Source organism: Leptodactylus fuscus, chromosome 11 (assembly GCF_031893055.1).
Source record: "Leptodactylus fuscus isolate aLepFus1 chromosome 11, aLepFus1.hap2, whole genome shotgun sequence".
NCBI classification, from domain to species: Eukaryota; Metazoa; Chordata; class Amphibia; order Anura; family Leptodactylidae; genus Leptodactylus; species Leptodactylus fuscus.
In genome coordinates this window covers 8,923,837-8,948,753 of record NC_134275.1, presented here as the reverse complement: position 1 = coordinate 8,948,753, position 24,917 = coordinate 8,923,837, and the positions used below count along the sequence as shown (strand labels likewise).

General features: G+C 45.3%; 1 protein-coding gene across 1 annotated transcript; it reads left to right on the top strand.

The window, feature by feature from the left end:
- The first annotated feature begins 1,751 nt into the window (after positions 1 to 1,751).
- ZDHHC15 (zDHHC palmitoyltransferase 15) lies at positions 1,752 to 23,056 on the top strand. Its single transcript, XM_075260379.1, has 12 exons — positions 1,752 to 1,926; positions 5,147 to 5,173; positions 6,638 to 6,732; positions 7,684 to 7,804; positions 8,427 to 8,496; positions 8,932 to 8,964; positions 11,762 to 11,882; positions 12,002 to 12,134; positions 19,678 to 19,804; positions 19,934 to 20,043; positions 20,725 to 20,805; positions 21,733 to 23,056. The coding sequence occupies exons 1-11, from the start codon at positions 1,791 to 1,793 to the stop codon at positions 20,766 to 20,768; spliced, it is 1,017 nt and encodes a 338-aa protein (XP_075116480.1). The 5' UTR covers positions 1,752 to 1,790; the 3' UTR covers positions 20,769 to 20,805; positions 21,733 to 23,056.
- The last annotated feature ends 1,861 nt before the right edge of the window (positions 23,057 to 24,917 follow it).

Genomic DNA, 24,917 nt, shown 5'->3' with positions numbered 1-24,917 from the left:
CAACATCTGACTTCACTGCAGGAAAGGACTGGGGAGGAGGAGGAAAGTTACCAAAAAAGTCCAGCACCATCCCACAGCTGGGGGGAACAACAGGGTATCCCTGGCTATTCATGAGTCCCCAAGAAAGGTCTGGAGGAGTTAAAAATGGAAATGGACAAGAAACCAAGACCCTCAATGGAAGAGGATGGAGGAAAGAAATAAAAAGTTTCCAAAAAGGTTCTCGAAGTGATCGCTCAGAAGCCTCCAAATCTCCCCCACAAGTCCAACTCCAAAAGCACAATTGGGACTCTTGGAAGGGCTATTTACAGCTCCCTGCCCCACCCCCTCCTTGCTAGTCATGGTAATTGACCTGATCAGTTATTGGCTCCTCTGCTCCACTTCTGCACCTTTCTGGGATTACATTTATTTATTTATTTTTTAACTCTTTACAGATTTCTCTCTTTTTACCTCTCAGGTTCTCAAAATGATCAACCCAGACTTGGTTATTAATGTTCTAAGGGGGCAATTTAACCCATTAATGTGAATCCTGGTAGCACAGTGGCTCAGTGGTTAACACTGCAGCCTTGCAGCGCTGGAGTCCTGGATTCAAATCCTACCAATGACAACATCTGCAAGGAGTTTGTATGTTCTCCTTGGGTTTCTTCAAGGTACTCTGGTTTCCTCCTACACTTCGAAGACACAGTGATGGGGAATATAGATTGTGAGCCCTATATGGGACAGTGACTGACAATGTCTGTAAAGCGCTGCGGAATATGATGGTGCTATACATGTAAGCATTAAAAAAAATCAAAAAAATCCTGGGTGCAGGTAATGAGCCCCATGTGCGTATGTGCATAGTAATATCCAGAGCTGGTGCCCAGCAGGGTGCCACTTGGCCTCTTATGGGACCTTGTTTTGGCCCCACATCAGTGGGATGCATTTCCTGACTATTAGTTGCAATAAGACCAGCCGTACTAGACCTTCTTTCACACGCACCCTCTCCCTCCACCTTGCCCGCGTATAACATCATCACGCAGAGCCCAATCTTGTGAATAAAGTGGGTCGGCCACAGCTTTATTACATATATATATAACACATAAGCAGAAACCCTGCGGCCACAAGAAAAATGGCCGCTTACACAATAAGTAAGCGGCCATTTTCTTGTGGCCTGTGGGCATGCACAGTTGGCTAGAAGTTTGACTGCCAGCGCCGGAAGAAGACACGTGAAAAGGACATTCCTGAAGAAGATGGAGGCGTCGCTGGAGAGTTCTCTCGCAGCATTGGGGACGCCCCCAGTGCTGCGAGAGAACTCATTTGCATACCGATGAAAACTGGGATTTATACCGAACGGCAGCGCAGAGAAGAATAGTACGAGAAAAAAATGCGTTTTAATGGTAGAATCGCTTTAATGCATGTGCATTGGTGCAGGTGCAGATCATTACTATCGCAGACACACGCAGGTCGCAGTATAACAGCACTGTGTGGTTTTTAATCGCTTCTAATAACGCCGCGTAGCCTGAACCTAAATGTGGAGAAACCTGTACATTTGAATGGAACAAAGTCTTACTAAAATTTCAGCACCTCCATGACATGCAATCATTGCCTATATAATGACAACAGTAAATTATAATTTATTTAATATGAATTATTAATCATAAATAATCTGCATAAAAGCACTATACATGTAGAGAACACACACATCCACCAGGTGGCGCTGAAGCGCAGGCTCTGGTGACGGCGCATGTGCACTGCACTGAGTGGATGTTGATCTGGAAGTCTTGGTGTGTGGAGCGCCGATCACATCGAGCAGGATGCAGCCTGGCTGCAGGATGGCCCTGTCCAGAGGGCTGAGGTGCTGCCAGCGGGTGCTGTCATGGCTGCCGGTGCTCATTATCTCCTCGGTGGTCCTGTGGTCGTATTACGCTTATGTGTGGGAGCTGTGCTTGGGTGAGTAGGGGCTGAGGTAGGACAAAGTCTTCTGTGCTGGGGAATGTTCCTCCATTGCCTGAAGCCGGAGTGTAAGGAGGAAGTGTCCGGGTCTGATCCATATGTAGATCTGGGGCTGTCAGTCCTGGCCGGGTCTGGTCCGTGTGCAGAGCTGGGGCTGTCAGTCCTGGCCGGGTCTGGTCCATGTGCAGAGCTGGGGCTGTCAGTCCTGGCCGGGTCTGGTCCGTGTGCAGAGCTGGGGCTGTCAGTCCTGGCCGGGTCTGGTCCATGTGCAGAGCTGGGGCTGTCAGTCCTTGGCCGGGTCTGGTCCATGTGCAGAGCTGGGGTTGTCAGTCCTTGGCCGGGTCTGGTCCATGTGCAGAGCTGGGGCTGTCAGTCCTTGGCCGGGTCTGGTCCATGTGCAGAGCTGGGGTTGTCAGTCCTGGCCGGGTCTGGTCCATGTGCAGAGCTGGGGCTGTCAGTCCTGGCCGGGTCTGGTCCATGTGCAGAGCTGGGGCTGTCAGTCCTGGCCGGGTCTGGTCCATGTGCAGAGCTGGGGCTGTCAGTCCTGGCCGGGTCTGGTCCATGTGCAGAGCTGGGGTTGTCAGTCCTGGCCGGGTCTGGTCCATGTGCAGAGCTGGGGCTGTCAGTCCTGGCCGGGTCTGGTCCATGTGCAGAGCTGGGGCTGTCAGTCCTGGCCGGGTCTGGTCCATGTGCAGAGCTGGGGCTGTCAGTCCTGGCCGGGTCTGGTCCATGTGCAGAGCTGGGGCTGTCAGTCCTGGCCGGGTCTGGTCCATGTGCAGAGCTGGGGTTGTCAGTCCTGGCCGGGTCTGGTCCATGTGCAGAGCTGGGGCTGTCAGTCCTGGCCGGGTCTGGTCCATGTGCAGAGCTGGGGCTGTCAGTCCTGGCCGGGTCTGGTCCATGTGCAGAGCTGGGGCTGTCAGTCCTGGCCGGGTCTGGTCCATGTGCAGAGCTGGGGCTGTCAGTCCTGGCCGGGTCTGGTCCATGTGCAGAGCTGGGGCTGTCAGTCCTGGCCGGGTCACTATTGCAGGATCCCCAGGCCGGCGCCTCTGTCTCCTGGATCAGATGTGATTCCCCCCATACAGTATTATGGAGATTGTCTGTCATGTGGTGCAAGAATTCACAAAAATATTCATAAAGTATTTGCAGAGGAATCGCACGTGTCCATGTGATCAGGGCACCAGGGGTCGTCACGTGTGATTTATAGACATGTTGTATGACCCTTAGCCGGGGTTGTCATGGTGATACAGCCGAAATGCTTTACAGCAACCTATAGTGATCTGGGGGAATAGGAAATGGCATAAAATAATAAGAGAAGCCTTTATTAACGTGGCTGCAGCAATGACATCACCGAGAACATGCAACAGCGATTGTCTGCAGTGATGACATCACCAACAACATGCAACAGTGATTGGCTGCAGCGATGACATCACTGACAACATGCGACAGCGATGACATCACAGACAACATGCAACAGTGGTTGGTTGCAGCGATGACATCACTGACAACATGCGACAGCGATGACATCACTGACAACATGCGACAGCAATTGGCTGCAATGATCAAATGTGTCTGTGACGTCTCTACGACAGCCGAGTAAACAAAGAATGCAGGAAGAAGCGCCGCAGCAGCAGTGATCTAATCGGTAAAGAAGGCTCGTATTATTTTATGTCATTGTCGCTATTCCGATCCACCGAGTAATAAGACAAAAATAACTAAAATGTCTATAATAATGTGTTATAATAATGACTTCCCAGGTGTGCGGGGTAATAACAATCTCCACATCACCCCGGATATCTGATGAGATCTGTGACTCTCTACACTGCGCTTATACTCATGTCTATACAGACTCAGGTATCCATTATATTCAATGTAGGACTACAAGGCCCAGCATCTCAATGGTCTGCAGGTGTATAAATGGTTAATGCCGCTACAATCTGCTATTCTCTGGCTCCTGAGTTACGTCTATTACTGCGGAGCATCCATATTGGTATACATGGCATAGCCCAATAGCACTAGTATACAGATAGGGCAGAACTGAACCTCCCTTTCAGGGTCTCTAGTGTCCCCGTTTACGGTACCTGTACGGATGTTTCCCCGGTCACTGGGCGGTTTACAGGCCACTGAGTTTGGGGTTTGGTTATTCACGTATCCGCCTGATTGTATACGGTACGGGTAGCGACAGATCCTTTAGCCAATGGCGGTGTGAGACAGGATGGGACGGGTGTGAAATAATAATCAATGTCAGTAAGTTCATATCAATTAATTCAGATGACTTTCAATTTATTTTCAATTAATTAGCATTAATTAATTAATCCCTAGTTCAGACAAAATGAGACATTACAGAGTAATAAATAAATCAGAATAAAATAAAAACTGGTCAGACAACAGACCTTCCCCCAAATGACATCACACTGCGGCGGCTCTGTATACAGCAGTGATGTCATCGCTCTCAGCAGTCCCCTCCACATGACATCACACTGCGGCGGCTCTGTATACAGCAGTGATGTCATCACTCTCAGCAGTCCCCTCCACATGACATCACACTGTGGCCGCTCTGTATACAGCAGTGATGTCATCACTCTCAGCAGTCCCCTCCACATGACATCACACTGTGGCCGCTCTGTATACAGCAGTGATGTCATCACTCTCAGCAGTCCCCTCCACATGACATCACACTGTGGCCGCTCTGTATACAGCAGTGATGTCATCACTCTCAGCAGTCCCCTCCACATGACATCACACTGTGGCCGCTCTGTATACAGCAGTGATGTCATCGCTCTCAGCAGTCCCCTCCACATGACATCACACTGCCGCCGCTCTGTATACAGCAGTGATGTCATCACTCTCAGCAGTCCCCTCCACATGACATCACACTGTGGCCGCTCTGTATACAGCAGTGATGTCATCACTCTCAGCAGTCCCCTCCACATGACATCACACTGTGGCCGCTCTGTATACAGCAGTGATGTCATCACTCTCAGCAGTCCCCTCCACATGACATCACACTGTGGCCGCTCTGTATACAGCAGTGATGTCATCGCTCTCAGCAATCCCCTCCATTTTCCCCTATAGACTGGTCAGAGTATAAAGTTGGGGACGTTTCACTATGTGATGGATAATCTTCATTCACTAGCTGGAATCTCTATCAGGATTTCTTCATTATTTCTGTATTTGCCTGTATATAGTGATATGTTTTATTTCTCTTTTTTTATTACAGTCACCATAGAAAATACACTGGAGAAAGGTGAGATAATTCCCGTTATCCCATGACCTAGTACTTGGTGGGTCCTATAGTCACTGCCTGGGATTTTGGTGGTCACAGTGTCCTTACCATTGCCGTATTATATAACCACATGGTCTGGTGTGCACTGGTGTACAGAACGCTGCTGTATCCTCTTGTGTGTGCAGCTATATACATATGTAAAGAGAGCGAGTGTTATATTGAATTTTTTATTATATCAAATAATGAATTTTTATTATATTATATTTTCATTAGATCGTATCAAATAATAGAGTTTAATAAATGGATTTTTATTATTATTTTTATTATTATTATTTTTATTATTATTATTTAGAAGGCTCATTAAAGCCTGACAGATATCCCATAACAAGTTATAGCCGAAACTTAGTACAGTTCTCCAATGGGGTAGTTTTGTATTCTGGAACACGAGACTGATCAGGAAGCGGCAGAATTATTAGGGGGCACAGAAAGGAAGAGCAAAGGACCTGCCAACACTTTACATTCATTGCTGAACTGATTCCAGTACATTTAGATTTTTCTCTCTAGCCCCCACCTGTCATTTCTGGTAGTCTCCGCAGTCAGTTCGCTGTTTATTGTCAGGACCAGAAGCGATTGCTCAGGAATGGCGGGGACTAGAGACGAAATTCCATCTGTGCAGGGATCGGAGGCAGCGCCTAGTATGAATGCAGAGAGTTGGTCGGGTGGATGAAGGGTTCTCATTAAATCCGGCCGTCTCTTTGCAGACATTGCATTTCCAGTTAACCAATTTGCCTTGAAGCAATCTGGTTTACTACGGGAAGGTTCATTGCCGGGAATGTGACCATAACTGGTCCCAGCTCTCTAGTGATTCCATGTTCAGTGCGACTGTGAAAGGGATAAGTGAAAGTATTCCTGCCTATGACACTGGCCTGGAGGCCGGTGGTTAGTAGGAATACCCTGCTCCAGCCCTGGTGACGCGCACGCTGCACAGGCAAGGATTAGCAAGTCACATGACCCGCCATTGCTGTCATTACTGGCTCCACCATAACCTATGGGAAAATAGCAAAGACATTCTGTCAGCAGAGGCGACCGTAGTGTTCTCCGCTAGGTCATGGTTACCCTGCGGACACGGAGCGTCCATAAGCCTTGGCTGTTTGTGACTTTAATCTTGTCGACACCTTCTGTCTTATAGGAATGACGGCGAATCGGCCTAAATAATAACAAGGTCGTGCCTAAGTCAGCACAGGACAATGTTATTACGCTTGAGCTGTATCCTCTGTCACCGCTATAAATAGGTATATAGATACAGACAGAATATAGATGCACCAGGATATATAATAATACGAGCCATACATTCTTAAGGGAATCCGTCAGGTCCTACCAAACCAGTAATAATAGTAATAGAAGCACCAGCGCACATCTGATTGTCTTGTTATGGATGACACTGATAAGTAATACAGTAATATTCTCTATTCTTCTCCTCGGCAGCCGTCTATCTGCTCATATTTCACCTAGTGTTTCTGCTTTTTGCCTGGACTTATTGGAAAGCCATTTTCACCCCACCTATGGAGCCAACAAAAAAGGTAAGTGTCCCATGAAAGAAGTCTGAGGGATCCACGTATATATTGTAGTGCCTGATATTTATCGGAATTCCTAATGGATATTGGCAGGACTAACTACTAAACTGAGCGGTTTCCCATGAATCTTGCAGACATACATTGTGCAGACAGGGCTTCTTGCCTCCATATTAATCTTGAAGCACAAGCGTTACATCGCAGGACGTTCCATTCACTTAACATATAGCTGGGATGATTTAGGAAGACCTGCACTCGCAGGGGGTTGGACCCGATGGCCCTTGAGGTCCCTTCCAACTCTACCAAAAAAGTAAAAAAAAAAAGTAAAAAGTACTACAATGCTATCATGGAGTTCCATTGAGTGTATTGGAAACAATGTAGCTCCAGGGCATGAATTACACGAGGGATTGGTTTATATCTTTGTTGTTTTCATATACTTTGTACAAGTCACCCAACTTCCTCCTAAAAGGCAAACCTATCTAGCTGTGTTAGGGATATAATTGTATAGATTGTGCACAAACTATCGTGTTATTCAGATTTCTTGGAAAACATGTCTGTCAAGTTTAGTAAAATGTAGTGTAACAGGGAATCGCTACGTAACACTTATCTGCCCATTGAATAGAAGGATTGTAAAATGCAGCAATTATCATTACTCATAAACTACAGGCACATTGTCCTGGTGCTCGGAGTCGCTGACCTATCCACAGGATGCATGTGTGAGTGCAAAGCAAGTGTGTAACTATCACTGTATATATATACACACATACACATATATAAACACGTGTACACACACACACACATATATATATATATATATATATATATATATATACACACACACACATATATACACATGCACATATATACACACACACATATATATATATACACACACACACTAATCTTGACACTTTGTACATTCCCTGAACTCATCCTTACCATCCTATAATTGTGTTTTAGTTTTTGCTGCCCTATGCGGAGAAGGAGCGCTATGACAATGAAGAGCGCCCAGAGGTCCAGCGACAGATCCTGGCTGAGTTTGCAAAGAAGTTGCCGGTGTATACCCGCACGGGGAGTGGAGGTCAGTATGGGGACTTGTACGGTGCGGCCTGATGAATTACTGTATTGTGGTTGCTTTTGATTCTCCTTCCTGTAAGCTGAATGTGACTTATGCAGATCGCTCCGCTTTATGATCGGCTTATTGATTCGCAGCCTTTTAGCTCGGATCTGAAGATCACTAAAAGTCATTGACTACAGTTCTGGTGTTGAGATGCAACAAAAGCTGTATGTAAGATGCGTCTGAACCACTGAGCGCTGTGACTTGTGTAATGCTATTCTTAGCTTCTTATTTCCATGTTTCATCTTCTATGTACTCATTTAGCACTTACGTAATCCTGATATATGTAAAACCCAAACGATCCATCAGTTTATAGAGACATTACATTGATAGAACAGACACATCATTATATAAGAAAGGTTTCTAAACATTCTCATGGAGGGAGATGTGTAACAAAATATCAAAATAATAAATGACACAATTGTGAGAAACTTACTTTTTCCAATTCTGACTTTAACGGCAACTGACCAAGACACTGTATAAGTAATAAGTAATGATGTGCAGATATTAAATATACAGTACTTTGTATATGAAGGAGTGCGGCAGATCGTATGTATAACCTGGTGACTATTCCTCTCTATTGTAGCTATACGGTTTTGTGACCGATGCCAGGTGGTAAAGCCTGATCGCTGTCATCATTGCTCCGTCTGTGGCATGTAAGTAAATCTACTTCTAGGGGAGGAATGGGTTACAAATAAAATAAGTTTTTACTTAAGTGCCGTCTCCTGCTGCTCCCTGACGTCTCGAGACACGCAGGAGACACAGCGCAGTCCGTCTGTAATCTCTTGCTTTTCCGTTCTTGAGGTTCCTGTACTTCAGCCCATTCCATGGTCGTCCTGGTATAGGGCGGCCCAGATTCACAGACTCCGTATAGTCACCTATATTCTTACCTTATATCCTCACCAATATCTTGTGCAGCACATGGCAAAGTCTTCCACATGGCACTACTATAGGCAATGTACATGTAGCCCTGCTTAGAAGGATAGATGTATTCTCTACCATGTCTTCTAAGAGTCTTCATCATGTCCTGTTACTCCTTATCCTGTATAATGTCATTCATCTTTGTACTATTTGCCCACTTGTCTTCCTAGGTGTGTCTTGAAGATGGATCACCATTGTCCTTGGTATGTATTATTCCTTCCTTAATACATATATAATAATTCAATGAATAAGGCGTCGGGGCGTACCCAGAATATATAAGGCCTTGTTCACAAAGTCCAGTTTCTGATGTGTTTCATTCCACCCGAAATGAGAAAATAAAATAAGGGAAAGATTTCTATCTTGTTATCGGCCACAATACAAACTCCCAGCTATGGAGGCAACAGAACAGCAATTCATTGAAAGGGATTGTGCGTGTAACATACTGCCTGTATCTAAGCAGTCTAAACCAGTGGTCCTGCCTGTATCTAAGCAGTCTAATCCAGTGGTCCTGTCTGTATCTAAGCAGTCTAATCCAGTGGTCCTGTCTGTATCTAAGCAGTCTAAACCAGTGGTCCTGCCTGTATCTAAGCAGTCTAATCCAGTGGTCCTGCCTGTATCTAAGCAGTCTAAACCAGTGGTCCTGCCTGTATCTAAGCAGTCTAATCCAGTGGTCCCGTCTGTATCTAAGCAGTCTAATCCAGTGGTCCTGTCTGTATCTAAGCAGTCTAAACCAGTGGTCCTGCCTGTATCTAAGCAGTCTAATCCAGTGGTCCTGTCTGTATCTAAGCAGTCTAAACCAGTGGCCGTGGCGGTATCTAAGCAGTCTAAACCAGTGGCCCTGTCTGTATCTAAGCAGTCTAATCCAGTGGTCCTGTCTGTATCTAAGCAGTCTAATCCAGTGGTCCTGTCTGTATCTAAGCAGTCTAAACCAGTGGCCGTGGCGGTATCTAAGCAGTCTAAACCAGTGGCCCTGTCTGTATCTAAGCAGTCTAAACCAGTGGCCCTGCCTGTATCTAAGCAGTCTAATCCAGTGGTCCTGTCTGTATCTAAGCAGTCTAATCCAGTGGTCCTGCCTGTATCTAAGCAGTCTAAACCAGTGGTCCTGCCTGTATCTAAGCAGTCTAATCCAGTGGTCCTGTCTGTATCTAAGCAGTCTAATCCAGTGGTCCTGTCTGTATCTAAGCAGTCTAATCCAGTGGTCCTGTCTGTATCTAAGCAGTCTAAACCAGTGGCCGTGGCGGTATCTAAGCAGTCTAAACCAGTGGCCGTGGCGGTATCTAAGCAGTCTAAACCAGTGGCCGTGGCGGTATCTAAGCAGTCTAAACCAGTGGCCGTGGCGGTATCTAAGCAGTCTAAACCAGTGGCCCTGCCTGTATCTAAGCAGTCTAATCCAGTGGTCCTGCCTGTATCTAAGCAGTCTAATCCAGTGGTCCTGTCTGTATCTAAGCAGTCTAATCCAGTGGTCCTGCCTGTATCTAAGCAGTCTAATCCAGTGGTCCTGCCTGTATCTAAGCAGTCTAATCCAGTGGTCCTGTCTGTATCTAAGCAGTCTAATCCAGTGGTCCTGCCTGTATCTAAGCAGTCTAATCCAGTGGTCCTGCCTGTATCTAAGCAGTCTAATCCAGTGGTCCTGCCTGTATCTAAGCAGTCTAAACCAGTGGTCCTGTCTGTATCTAAGCAGTCTAATCCAGTGGTCCTGCCTGTATCTAAGCAGTCTAATCCAGTGGTCCTGTCTGTATCTAAGCAGTCTAATCCAGTGGTCCGAGGAGGCGCCGGTGTACCCCGGTTACATTAGGGGGAGCATCAATCTGTCATGTGCATTGCATATTTCCCTATTCCTTACAAATCCCGGGTGTCCGCAGATCCCATGCTCTTCTATCGGAGCCGCCGCTCGGCTGTTCCCACAAGTCCTGCCTTAGTGATCGGGATTTGCAATCGCTTTATTCCCATCTGACCAATGATTTGTCAAAATAGACTTAACCCTTTAAGGTTTGCTATGGAGATTTGCTATCTCTCGCCTGATCTACCTGTACTGATGACTTAGTAATGAATCATTCTGGATCCCGGGCGCCGCCGCCGCCGTCTGTATTTTTAGGTTGCAGTGACTCATGTTCTGGGGATTTCAGGGCAGCTTGTTTGGAGCTCTGAAGAGTCTCAGAGCAACGAAATGAGGTCCCGCAATCGGACAAAGTAAAATGCGCAACGTCCTCGTGAAGATGTGTTATATCTGGCGACTGGTTGCTATTAAACCAACTAGTTGTATCAGGTTTTACTGTGTCAGTCAGTAATAAATCTGTGGTTTGTGATGTGACCTAGATACCGTCTCCATAGATTATGATATACTGCCGCCCATAGACACGCTCATGGATAGAAGAACATTGTGTCACCTGGAATTGTCTCCAAGCCTTATAGTCTATATAGAAAATGTCAGCAATACTGTTCTTAGCAAGAAGACCAAATCCTTGTCTGTGAAATGTGACAGTAAGTCAACCAGAAGACGTCAGTAAATCTACACTAGTCACTCTCCAAGCTGTCTTATGACTATAGGACAGAGAAGGCTCAGGGATACAGGACGGATATGGAACAATGCGGATATGTCAAAGCACAGATAGAAAGACTATTATTTAATGCAATTTATTTTATGCAGACTCGTCTCTACTCCTCAGTTGTCCCTGTATCTGCTATTATGTCCCATGTTATGTACAGAGAAGAGGAGATCCTGCTCCAATTCTACAGCCTGAGAAGCAGCGTAGAGGACATTATACAGCAGTACTGGGCAGTGTTAATGTGAATCCAGAATCAGAAGCAGCATCTCTATTGTCTATCTGCCTCTTATTCTGCAGCTGCCCTTCTTTCCTCTCCATAGACTTCTATGGGCAGCAGCTGTATCCTGATCTCTCCTAAGAGCTGGCGCCGTGACCCCCTAACACTACCAGGGTACATATTGCAGGGATTTGCCTCTCGGCCTTCTTGTATTTCACAGATTGCTTTGCTTTCCAGGGTGAACAACTGCATTGGATTCTCAAACTACAAGTTTTTCCTGCAGTTCCTGGCGTATGCCATGCTGTACTGTTCATACATCGCTTCTACCGTGTTCAAATACTTCCTCTTATACTGGGCTGTGAGTATTAATATTTATTACACGTATTTATAGGTAGGGCCGTTCCTATATTAGAAGGTGATGGTATACAGCTTGAATGGGACTGAACCCCTCACCTAATCCTTGCTTTGTCCTCACAGGCCGAGTTAACAAATAATCGTGCAAAATTCCACGTGCTCTTCCTCCTCTTCGTCTCATTAATGTTCTTCATCAGCCTCATGTTTCTCTTCGGATACCATTGCTGGCTTGTAGGATTAAACAGGACTACCCTTGGTAAGTTGTTGTATGTGGATATTGGGGCAATGACATGGGGCTGCATTTTACCAAACCGAGTACCTGTCTATAGAGCAAAGATGGCAGACCTATATGGCTTACCTTGTGGATTTGCTATAAATGTCCCCTTTAAATCCAGTGCGGCGGACACCGTGGCCCCCCCACCAGGCTTTGTGCATATGTCAGGGGCAGTGACGTGCTGTACCAGATAAATCCCAGGGTGTCTTTTATATCTCTATCCCTTTTATTGTAGCAGTGACCATTTACAGATCCAGCATATAGGATGTTTGTTGAATACTATGAAACTACTCGGTTTGTCCAGAAGCTTTACAGGGGTCTTCCATGCTAAAACTATTGATGGCCTAGTCCTAGCCACATGTGACCGTTGAGACCAATCAGGGGTCATAGCAAGGGACACGGGATGTCAATCACATATGTCACCGGTGACGTCCTGCGTCCTTTCCTGTCATGTGCAGTGAGGATGAGTATGGTAGAGGATGTTTCTTTTCTTTTTCAGCTTCTCCATCCTCCTGCCAGAGATCTGTCATTCATGGACAACTCCTTTTAAGCTTGTGACTTAAGATAATTGACTTTAGACTCACGGACTTTAGACGGGAGTCACCCGAGTGTATGCGCTTTGTTTAGTTTCATTATTTGCTTTTTAATTTGCTCCAGGATTAACAATGCGGTCCAGTGTACGTCTTCTACCCTTTATACTTTCCTTGTGCTGTGCAAAGTGTAAGCAAGTTGTACATCTGGAAATCCAGATCCTGGATCTAAATGAGCAATTTGCAGTACTGAGATCTCTCTTGAAAATTTGGCACAAGATCAACAAGTTTGCCAAATTATCAGATGAGGGAGGTTGCTGTCCCAGGATATTGCACATAGATAAGATAACTGGCCTGAGCAGCCTTAAGGTAAGTGGCCGGAGCAGCCTTCAGATAACTGGCCGGAGCAGCCTTCAGATAACTGTCCGGAGCAGCCTTCAGATAACTGGCCGGAGCAGCCTTCAGATAACTGGCCGGAGCAGCCTTCAGATAACTGGCCGGAGCAGCCTTCAGATAACTGGCCGGAGCAGCCTTCAGATAACTGGCCGGAGCAGCCTTCAGATAACTGGCCGGAGCAGCCTTCAGATAACTGGCCGGAGCAGCCTTCAGATAACTGGCCTGAGCAGCCTTCAGATAACTGGCCTGAGCAGCCTTCAGATAACTGACCTGAGCAGCCTTCAGATAACTGGCCTGAGCAGCCTTCAGATAACTGGCCGGAGCAGCCTTCAGATAACTGGCCGGAGCAGCCTTCAGATAACTGACCGGAGCAGTCTTAAGTCTCCCTGCTGTACCCTGTCTGCAGTAGTACCAATGGTTTATCAGGCCAGGCCCCTTTGCTAATCCTTGCCCCACAGTTGGATAAACACAAATCTGTATACACTTTTCTGTGTGCACATGGCCTTAGGATGCCACCACACAAGGTCACTGTCTGCTGCACTTTGGGCTGGAGCCATCGGTGGGGCAGCTTTGTTGTTACTGTACAAATTCACAACCATTAATGAGAAATGGCCCATAATGACTTATTACTTATTGGTGGCCCCGGCCTGGGGTGCGGTTAGGCTGCCGGCAGGGACACCATGTGGCGCCCCCTTACTGAATGAGCTTATGCAGAAGAATAAGCAGCCATCTCCTTCTGTAAAAGGTAAAACCTCCATTCACAGCGAAGTCTTTGTGCGGCTGGTACGACACAAATTTCATTTCTTTGCTTGAAAACTGCAGCAATCGGCCTAATATTCTAATGGCACGTTGCTGTGGCAACCCTCTCCCAGACTTCTCCGACTCCCAAGTAATTATGAGCCTTTATTGCAGGGGATTATTGCTTAATTAGAAGCATTCTGTGTGCGGAGTCTGAGGTCGCCCTGCTCCGACTACTCCAAGGTTGTGGCTGACTAGTACACATCCTCCTAAAAATACCGAATGAAAGGCCTGCCGTGGCCTCGCACCCTGCGCTCAGGATACAGCGCCATATCTTCTGTCATATAATATCTTACTAGTCCTCAGGTGCACCGGGAGACGCACGGTAATAACAGGGCTCTAAAGGGATTCTCCATGTGCAGGACTTGGGCCGCACCTTCATCTTTAGTGACCCTCTGCTTAAAGGGACAATGCATGTAATAAAAGCGCCATTATTCACCAGACTAATAAAAATGTACCGCACTGGACAAGCCCTCTTAACCCCTTAGAGACACAGCCCAAAAGTGACTTAGGGTGAATTCACACTGAGTAAACGCTAGCTTATTCTGAACGTAAAACACGTTCAGAATAAGCGGCGTCTAAAGCAGCTCCATTCATTTCTATGGGAGCGGGGATACGAGTGCTCCCCATAGAAATGAATGGGCTGCTTCTTTCACTCCGTGCAGTCCCATTGAAGTGAATGGGGAGTGCCGGCGTATACGGCAAGCTCTGCTCATGCCGGAGCGTATACGCCGGCACTCCCCATTCACTTCAATGGGACTGCACGGAGTGAAAGAAGCAGCCCATTCATTTCTATGGGGAGCGCTCGTATCCCCGCTCCCATAGAAATGAATGGAGCTGCTTTAGACGCCGCTTATTCTGAACGTGTTTTACGTTCAGAATAAGCTAGCGTTTACTCAGTGTGAATGCACCCTTAAGGACCAGGCCTCTTTTTTCAAATCTGACATGTGTCACTTTAAATGGCGATAACTTTGAGACGCTTTAACTTACACAAGTGATTCTGAGATTGTTTTTTCGTAACACATTGTACTTCATGTCAGTAGTAAATTTTCGTTGATATGTTTTGTCTTTAATTATGAAAAAATAGGAAATTTGGTGAAAATTTTGAAAAAAATGCAGTTTTCAAACTTTGAAATTGCAAGCCTTTGAAATAGAAAGTCATACTACCCGAATTTTTTCATAAATATAATTAACCATGTCTCTGATTTATGTAGCAATCAAATTTTAAGCACCCTTTCATTTTTTTCAGATATTATAAGGCTTACAAGTCAAGCAGTAATTTTCCAAATTTTCAAGAAAATTTCCAAAACACATTTTTCAAGGGACCAGTTCAGTTCTGAAGGGAACTTGAAAGGCCTCTCTAATAAAACCCCCCAAAAGTCACCCCATTCTAAAAACTGCACTCCTGAAAGAATCCAAAACAGCAGTTAGAAAGTTTCTTAACCCTTTCAGCATTTCACAACAATTAAAACAAAATGGAGGTCAAATTTACATTTTTCAATTTCTGTCACTAATATATTCATTTAGCCCTAGAATTTACACATTTACTAAGGTTTAAAGGAGAAACTGCACCCCACATTTTGTTACACAATTTCTCCCGAACACGACAATACCCCATATGTGCTGGTACCCTAATGTACGGGCACACGGTCGCTCTCAGAACGGATGGAGCACTAATTGGATTTTGTAGGCCAGATTTTGCTAGAATATTTTTCAGGCGCCATGCCCCGATTGCAAAGCCCCCAAGGTGCCAAAACAGTGGAAAACCCCAAAATGTCACCCCATTTTGGAAACTAGACCCCTCAAGGAATTTATCAAGGGGTATAGTGAGCACTTGGACCCTACAGGTGTTTCACAGATTTTTTTACCATTGAGATGTGAAAATGAAAAATTACTTTTTTTTATAATAAAATGTCACTGTAGCCCCAAATTTTTCATCTTCACAAAGGGTTAAAGGAGAAACTGCACCCCACATTTTGTTACACAATTTCTCCCGAACACGACAATACCCCATATGTGCTGGTACCCTAATGTACGGGCACACGGTCGCTCTCAGAACGGATAGAGCGCTAATTGGATTTTGTAGGCCAGATTTTACTAGAATACTTTTCAGGCACCATGTCCCTTTTGCAGAGCCCCCAATGTGTCAAAACAGTGGAAACCCCCAAAATGTCACCCCATTTTGGAAACTATACCCCTCAAGGAATTTACCAAGGGGTTTAGTGAGCCCTTTGACCCTACAGGAGTGTAACAGAATTGGCCCAACAAAAGGAAAAGTGACATTTTTTGCTATAAAATGTAGCTTTAACCCCAAATTATGCATTTCCACAACGGGTTAAAAAAGAAAATGCACCCCACAAATTGTCAAGCACTTTGCCCCAACTACAGAAATGCCCCACATGTGGATGTAAAGTGATGTATGGGCACACTGTAAAGTCCAGAGCTGAAGGATCGCTATTGGGATTTTGGAGGGCAAATTTAGCTGAAATCTGTTTCAGGCACCATGTTGCATTTGGAGAGCCCCTGAAGTGCTAGAACAGTGGAAACCCCCCCCCCCCCCCCAAAAAAAAACGACCCCATTTTGAAAACTAGACCCCTCAAGGAATTTATCAAGGGGTTTAGTGAGCACTTGGACCCTACAGGTGTTTCACAGATTTTTTTACCATTGAGATGTGAAAATGAAAAATTACTTTTTTTCCAATAAATCGTCCATTTAGCGCCATATTTTAAATTTTTGCAAGTACTTAGAGAATTAAGAGCCCCCCACAGTTTGTTACACAATTTCCCCTGAACACGGCAATACCCCATATGGGATCATAATCTGCTGTATGGGTACATGTTGGGGCTCAGAATGGAAAGAGCGCTATTTGGATTTTGGAGGGCATATATTGCTGGAATAGTTTTGAGGTGCCATGTCGGATTTGCTGAGCCCCTAAAGTATCAATACAATAGAAACCCCTCAAAAGTGACCCCATTTTAGAAACTACACCCATCAAGGAATGTATCAAGTGGTATTATGATTTTGAGACTAAAAATGCTTCCCAAAATTTGAATTTTTTAAAGAAATATGCCATTTTGGTATCCAATGCATTGCACCCACTTTGTATTGTCAGAGACCTGCACTCCTAAAACTATTAAGTGGGCGATCCCGAGGGGCAAAAAAATTATATATGTGGGTATAAACTGCTGCCTGTGTGCACAGCAGGGCTCAGAAGGGAAGGAGCACTGCGCTTTATAGCTTTTGGGGTACAGATTTAGAGGGACTTTCTGGGTGCCATGTTGTTTTTGCAGAGCCCTGGAGGTGCCAGTAAACTGGAATTCCCCAAGAAGTGACCCCATTTTGTAGGGGAAATTTTAGAGTCTCTGCAAAAGTGCCATGGCATCCAAAAACCAAACCGTCTAAGTCTGTGCTCCAAAAACCAAATAACCCTTCTTCCCTTCTGTGTCTGGCTGGGCCCTAATATCAGTTTATACCCACATATGACATTACGTACGTTATCCGGGGTACACCAGTGTCATACATGTGCCCTAATATCAGTTTATACTCACATATGACATTACCCCGGTTACACCAGTGTCATACATGTGGCATAAACTGCAGTTTGGGCACACAGCAGGGGGCAGAAGGGAAGGAGCGCGATGCGGCTTTTGGAGCACAGATTCAGATGTTTGGTATCTAGACGCCATGTCATGTTTGTAGAGCCTGTAAGGTACCAGAAAAGTGGATTCCCCAAAGGAGTGACCGCAGTTTGAAAACTGCACCCCTAAAAGAATTTATCAGGGGGTGTAGTGAGTATTAGTATCCCAGACGTGAGTGCACAGCGGATGGCGAAGAGGGAATATATAAGCTGTGCGGAGGACATTGCAGACACTAAATTCCCTACTGTACCCCCAGTAGCTCCTATGATTGGGGGAGTCACACTGGGGTCACTTTGGGGGTCACTTCTGGTATATTTTCCCTCATAAGCTGTAAATCTGGGGTGTCCCCTGATATTCGCTTGCACAGCTTATACATTCCCTGCCTGCCGCACCCAGTTGTGTTCAAATGATTTGGCAATTTTGCGTGATTTTGTATTCACATTGGTAGAGGCTATATTTTCTTTATTTTTCTGCTGACGTGGCCATATAAGGGCTTGTTGTTTGCGGGATACGATGTATTTTGTAATGACACCATCTTGGGGTGCCTAAAACTTACTGATTACATTTTATTAACTCTTTTTTTGCTGGATTTAAAAGAGAAAAAATCAATTCTGGCATTGAGTTTTACCTTTTACATTTTTCGCCATGCAGTGTACAGTATAAGTAACATGTGACCTTTATTCTGCGGGTCGGTACGGTTACGGCGATACCTCATTTATGTTATTTTTTTATGCGATACTAAGTCTGCAGAACAAAACCACATTTGGGGACATAAATCAGTGATTTTTGCATCGCCATCTTCTGAGAGGCGTAACATTTTTATTTTTCGCTTGACAGTGTTGGTTGAGGGCTTATTTTTTGCGGGACAACCTGCGCTTTTTATTGGTACTATTTTGGGGTACATATGACTTTTTGATCACTTTTTATAGCACATTTTGTAAGGTGAGATGGCGAAAAATCACTACCTCCGGCGGGTTTTTTCCGTTATTTTTTACCGCCGTTCACTGTGTACATTAAATATTGTTTCAGTTTTGTTGTACAGGTTGTTACGGACGCGACAATACCAAATATGTATTGTTTTTATTAATTTTTTGTGTTTTTTTTTTTTTACATAATTCATTTTTTATAGAAAAAAGGGATTTTTGGGACTTTATAACTTTATTAATTGTTTTCAAATACTTTTTTTTTTTTTTTTACACTTTTTTTTTACTTGTTCTTGTGTCTATGGGACACATGGATCAGTGATGATTGCATCACTGATTCTCTACTCTAGACTGAGACACAGGCTGCAGTGACAGCCTGCACGTGTCTCACTCTAGACACAGGAAGTGAGCTGTGCGGACGGGACAGCTCACTTCCAGAAGACGCCGGGAGCATCACCAGGTAAGTAAGTGAGTGCTCAGGGCTGTCTGGGGTCACTAACCAGACCCCAGACTACGTACTACAGATACCGGCACCCCCCGATCTCGGTCCGGGGGGTGCCGGCGGGGGGGGGGGGGAGAGATCGCGGCACCCTTTGTTTGCGGTGGTCATGTTTGACCATCGCAATCAAAGGGTTAAAACCTCCGATCGGTAAAAGTACCGACCGGAGGTTATGGAAAAGGGTGATAGCTGTCAGTAACAGCTATCACTCAGTTCCGATTCCGCCCGCTCAGCTAGTGAGCGGGCGGAATCACCATGACGTAATATTACTTCATGGTGCGCGAAGTACCTCGCGTCCATGACGTAATAGTACGTCAAAGGTCGCTAAGGGGTTAAAGGGGTTATGGATATTAGGAATGACAAAGCCGCTGTGGTGGACCAAATATTGCTAAAGTTTGTGAAGGACGACTAGGCTTCATGGCAAGGTTCTTGGATTGTTTACCTATATAAAGTCAGGGATACATGAAAAAGACCTGCAACCTACTGAGACTAATATCTGTATATAATATGTGACTATATACATGTAATGGTTTGTAATGGGAGCGCAGAATCTTGCAGCGTCGCCTCGGCCTGAATTTTGGGTTTGGTAAATATCATTAATCTCAGATCTATCTGGACATGTCTAGCCAAGAGGAAAGGTAGCGGCACAACAGGGGAATCCCTTAAAATCATAAAAAATCTGTATCCTCATCCAGTTGTCTTATTGCGGTGATCATATAACCGTTGTTATATTTTTGCAGAGGCCTTTTCAGCCCCCGTGTTCCCCAGCGGTTCTGATAAAAATGGCTTCCACTTGGGCATCCGAAGAAACCTCGAGCAAGTCTTTGGGAAGAGGAAAAAGCTCTGGCTAATCCCTGTCTTCACAAGGTATATTATACCGTATATACTGTATATATATGTACACACCTCCCCCTCTATCTACCATGTCATTAACCCTATGTAATCCGTCGTGCTGTGACCCTCACGGCCCTGCTTATTCCTGTTTTTTTTTCTAAGCCTCGGCGATGGACTTTCCTTTCCAATGAGAACGCTCTCTGAATCTCAAAACCCACTTCTAGGCCGAGGAAGCCAATGGGATGATGAAGGGACGGATGACGAGAACCCAGGTAATTTATTGGTCACCAGAACAAATTGTCCTGACCCCACTGATCACAATAAGGGGAGATGGTGCCGACATTGTCAATCCAGCATGGCTGCGGCTGGGCTTAGCATAGACCGTGCAGGATCCTCTGATGTGAGTGCTGGGGATGGCCGAGTGCTGTACTTCAGCCTTATACTTTGTGTCAGGGTTGGGATGAAACCCACTACTCTCAGACCCCACCGATTGGCTATTTATCCTCTATGCTATGGTTAAATAACCCCTTTAATAACTCTGGGTGATTAGAAATTGATCAATCAAAAAGAAGGGTCACCGGGCTTATAAAGTTGTGGGAGTTTGTACAAACGTAGCAGAAATGCTGCAGATTTGCAGGCTTTGGTGTAATAGCAGCAACATTGTGAAAATAATTCTGTATAAAATGACCTACAATGCAAATTGTAAATCAATTTTTTTTCTGCAGATTTTACTACGGATTTCACTTTTTTGCAATGCACAGGGTGAAATCCACTACAAAATCAGAATGTAATACATGAATGTTACCCTGATTTTGCAATGGAATTTGCAGGTGAATCAGCACTGTACCCTGACGGAGAGGGTAGTGGGTGCGGTGTCCTATAGAGGAGGCAATCCCCCCCCCACCTGTCCAATGTAACGCACACGTCTTAATTGACAATTATTTACTCTTCAGTTTCTCAGGAATCCTCACATGTAATCCTAGAAATGGACACATAGTCGTCTGCAGATCATTAGCTGGGATTATGGCGATACGGTAAGTCTGACGGGCGGGCGATACTTGTCAGGTTTTACTGTTAGTCGGGTGGTGATTGTCAATTATTTTATAGATTCCTTCAGTCAGTCTGCTCAGTGTAACGTCTCCTGTCTGTGGTCTGATACGATATGTGTAATATGACAGCTGTAAGTGAGAATCTCTGGGAATCCGTGAAGAACAACGTGTAATTCACCCATCTCCTGCCGTATTGTGCAGATATTCTTATAACGGATTTGGCCCATCATGGCGCACTCGCACACTTGTAGAAACCTTGTTCGCTGCTGCACAGGGTAGACATATATGACTTTACACGTGTAGCCATAGAAGATGATCAGCCATGAGTCCTTACAAGTTTTATAAAGCACCTTCTAATAATCAGGGTCACATTAGGATCGTCTTACAAGATATCAAGGTGTTTAACCCTTGATAAGCTGCTGCTCCAGCCAGTTGTAACCATATACAGACCCGTTAGGAGGAGACCTGGCTGAGCTTTAGGGACATTGACAATATTCCTCTATATATTTCTCAGTTTTACCATTAATATGAGACAACTAGGACTAAGGCCCCGGTTCCCACGGAGTATCGCGCCGCTCATTTAGACACGTAAACACGTGTCAGAGTGCGGCGCTTCAAAACAGATCCCATTGACTTCAATGGGTGCCGGCTTACGCGCGCTACACATTGAAATCAATGGCAGGCTTTGTAACCCATTGATTTCAATGTGTAGCGCGCGTAAGCCGGCACCCATTGAAGTCAATGGGATCTGTTTTGAAGCGCTCACTCTGACACGTGTTTACGTGTCTAAATGAGCGGTGAGTTACTCCGTGGGAACGGAGCCTAAGGGAAAGGAATGGAGAAAGTCCTAGAATATTATTAGTGCGTTTTCTATCTTTATCGCTTCCTTCATTGTTCATTCCTGTATTGCAGGGGCCAGGACACTGAGACTATTGCACATACCATCCCCCGGCAGGAAGATCGGCCCACTTGGTTGCCCATTTAGACAAGGCTCAGGCCTGGTTCAGGACTGTGCTCTGCTCTTCGTTTTGGGAGGTTGTATGTATTCGGTGGGTGGGGGAAGAGGAACAGGACCATATTTATTACAACTCTGCGCATTTTTTTCTATGCAAGAGGATTTTTCGGTTGGAGTGGTCATGTGCTTTAACTTTTTGATATTCTAATTTATTGATTGTCGAGCTCCCTTTGGTCGTCCTATTTACTTGTACATGGACGCCGGAGGGGCGTTTCTTGTAAAATCTCTAGGTAATGAAGGTATCTTAGTCTCTGCATAAATACGCCGGAAACTTTGTATCTGCAGACGGTTTGCAGCGTCGATTGCTCGTGTGTTTGTACGTGGTATTTATTGCACTGCTGAACAATGTTGGGGAGATTCACATTATCCATTGCCATTACCCATTGCCATTCTTGTACCAAAGCATTACCTCTGATATACCAGGGGGCCGAGATCCTGTTGTGGAAATGTGAAGACCCCAACGCAGAAACATTCCTATAGTATCCAATAGACCACTCGTTTCCAGTGCAAAGCTGCACTATAGACCTAGAGGTCATGTAAAGCAAGCTTTATATACTTTTCTATGATTGTCTGATATTCCAGAATAGTCTGTTGGATTCAAGGGGTTGTCCAAGATTTGGATATTGATGAATATCAGACCGGTGGGTTTCCAACACCCGGCAATCGGCTGCCGATCCTGCACAGTATATGGAGCTGGTAACGGACCGCTCTATAGGCTGCGTAGTGGCCATGTCTGGCTATGCTTAGCGCCCAGTCTGGAGGAATTTGGGACAGAGCACAATGGAGTACGGCATGGACACTACACCGTCTATGGAGTTTCTGCTTCTGTATACTGCACATACCCAGGCCAGTGGTTGGACCACCACCAAGGTGATGTGGATGACCTAGCCACTATCAATATCTAATTCTTGGACCACCCCTTTAAGTGCCGGTCACCATATATTAAGTGTCTGACTGCACCACAGTTGCCTGGGAATGAGTTTGTACATCGTCTTGCTCTACACTACAGTAACATCCCCAGAAAGATTTCTACGGATCCCATGTTATGTCTATTATTAGTATTGTGTGTCGATTCTTTTGCTGATTTTGCCAGTATTTATAGCCGATGATGGGTTAACTTTTATTTTATTAATATAGGATCTGTAAAATTTAGGGGAATGGAGAAAATATTCTCTTGCTGCTTGCCAATAGTTACTAGTGAGAAGTGAAGCTCCACATAGTCATACGGAAAAACTAGGACACGGCAACGAGTCTGCTGATGTGGTTATAGTATCTGAATGGGAAAACCACTCAGTTCCCACTAGGGCCACATGATTAAGAATTTGGCTAGTGGGCAGTGGCACGGGCAAATGGCTGATCTGCAGGAGTCCCGGGGTCAATGGAAGACAGGGGCAGAGAGCTCCGCTAAGCACTTCTGCCTCTACATTTTAGTAACCGGTCACTGTCTCGGCTCTCAGATCCCTGCAGCTAAAGACTAATGTTATTTCTAAAAGTTTAGTTACCCTCTACATCAGGGATGGGGAACGTACGGCTCTCCAGCTGTTGCAAAACTACAACTCCCAGCATGCATACTTGTTCCGCTGTTCTTGGAATTGGAATGGAGCATGCTGGGAGTTGTAGTTTCAGCATCTGGAGTCCTGAAGGTTCCCTACCCCTGTTGTACACGATGCCCTGATCTTCTAGCCCAGGGGTAGGGAACGTACGGCTCTGCAGCTGTTGCAAAACTACAACTCCCAGCATGCATACTGGCTCTGCTGTTCTGGGAACTCCCATGGAAGTGAATGGAGCATGCTGGGAGTTGTAGTTTCACAGCAGCTGGAGAGCCAAAGGTTCCCTACCCCTGATCTAGCCAATCTCTATACATTGTATTCCAGAGTGGAGCGACACTTTTAGCTGGGTCATGATTTGATACTGGATTCCTGAAGACAATTGTATTGTTGATTTTTTTTACGAATTGTTTGATTTCTAAGTTACAACTACTTTATTATGGATGTCGATGAGTTAATAGAGAAGGAGAACGCCATCCCGTCCGCACGTGGTGCGTAGAGCGCTGTTCAGATTACCATTCATCTCCCTTTTTGACATTAATAATAGTGCCTGTTGTAAAGAGGTGACCCCCCCCCCCCCCATCCTTTATCCTTAATACATTCCAACTCCAACATCAAGCAAAGACCCCTGCAATGTGTTGGAAGCATTAAGGCTGAATTCACACTATAGATTTCATTTCAGGGTTTTTTTTGTTTTTTTTACAGAACAAAAAAAAAAAAAACTTCTTTATTGATCCGTCTCCATGCAAGTATACAAATGTAGTACAGACCAGAAATAGGACTCCCAATCTGAAATATAAATTGTAGTGTGACCGCGGCCTTATTTATTTTTTTTCCAAACGTCTTTCAGGAGCGTGCGGTGGGTTATATTACTACAACACTGTTTGCCATTGTGAATAGGGAAAGCCTGACGGACTTGGGATGGGATTTATTTGTGAAACGTAACTCGTCACGGTTCTGTTAACTATGGAAGTCATTGCTAATGTGAACTGAGCCCAAGGCCCCACGGGCTGTAATTGCAGCGCTAAGGAAAGAACTGCGGCGTGATTGCATTGCAGTTCTTTTCATAGAAAGTTCAGAGTTTTCCTCCGTGGACTTTCTCTTAACATTATATCTACGGGAAAGCCACCGGTGTTTCCGTAGATATAATTGACATCCTGCGATTTGCAAAGCTGTAACGGCTTTGCAAATCGCAGCGTGTCCGTGCTGCGCTCTTTTCCGCAAAGTGGGGATGGGATTCGCATGAATCCCATCCACTTTACCTGCACTGTATAATGCCGCAATTACGTCCTGTGGGGCCCCGGCCTGACTGTATTCCCATGGTCCATCAGAGCGTCCTGTGCCAGGTATATAGATATACATTGGTGTCGACTCCTGGTTTACAGTGTCATGTTCTTGTTCTGGACAACCCGCGCTTTTCCTAAAACGGATACTGTAATTCCAGGGCTCTGTTCACATGTGCTGGATCTCTGCGTGTATACCTCTTACAGACGGCTGTATTCCATTCCACCTTGTTCTTGTATACCTTTGTATGG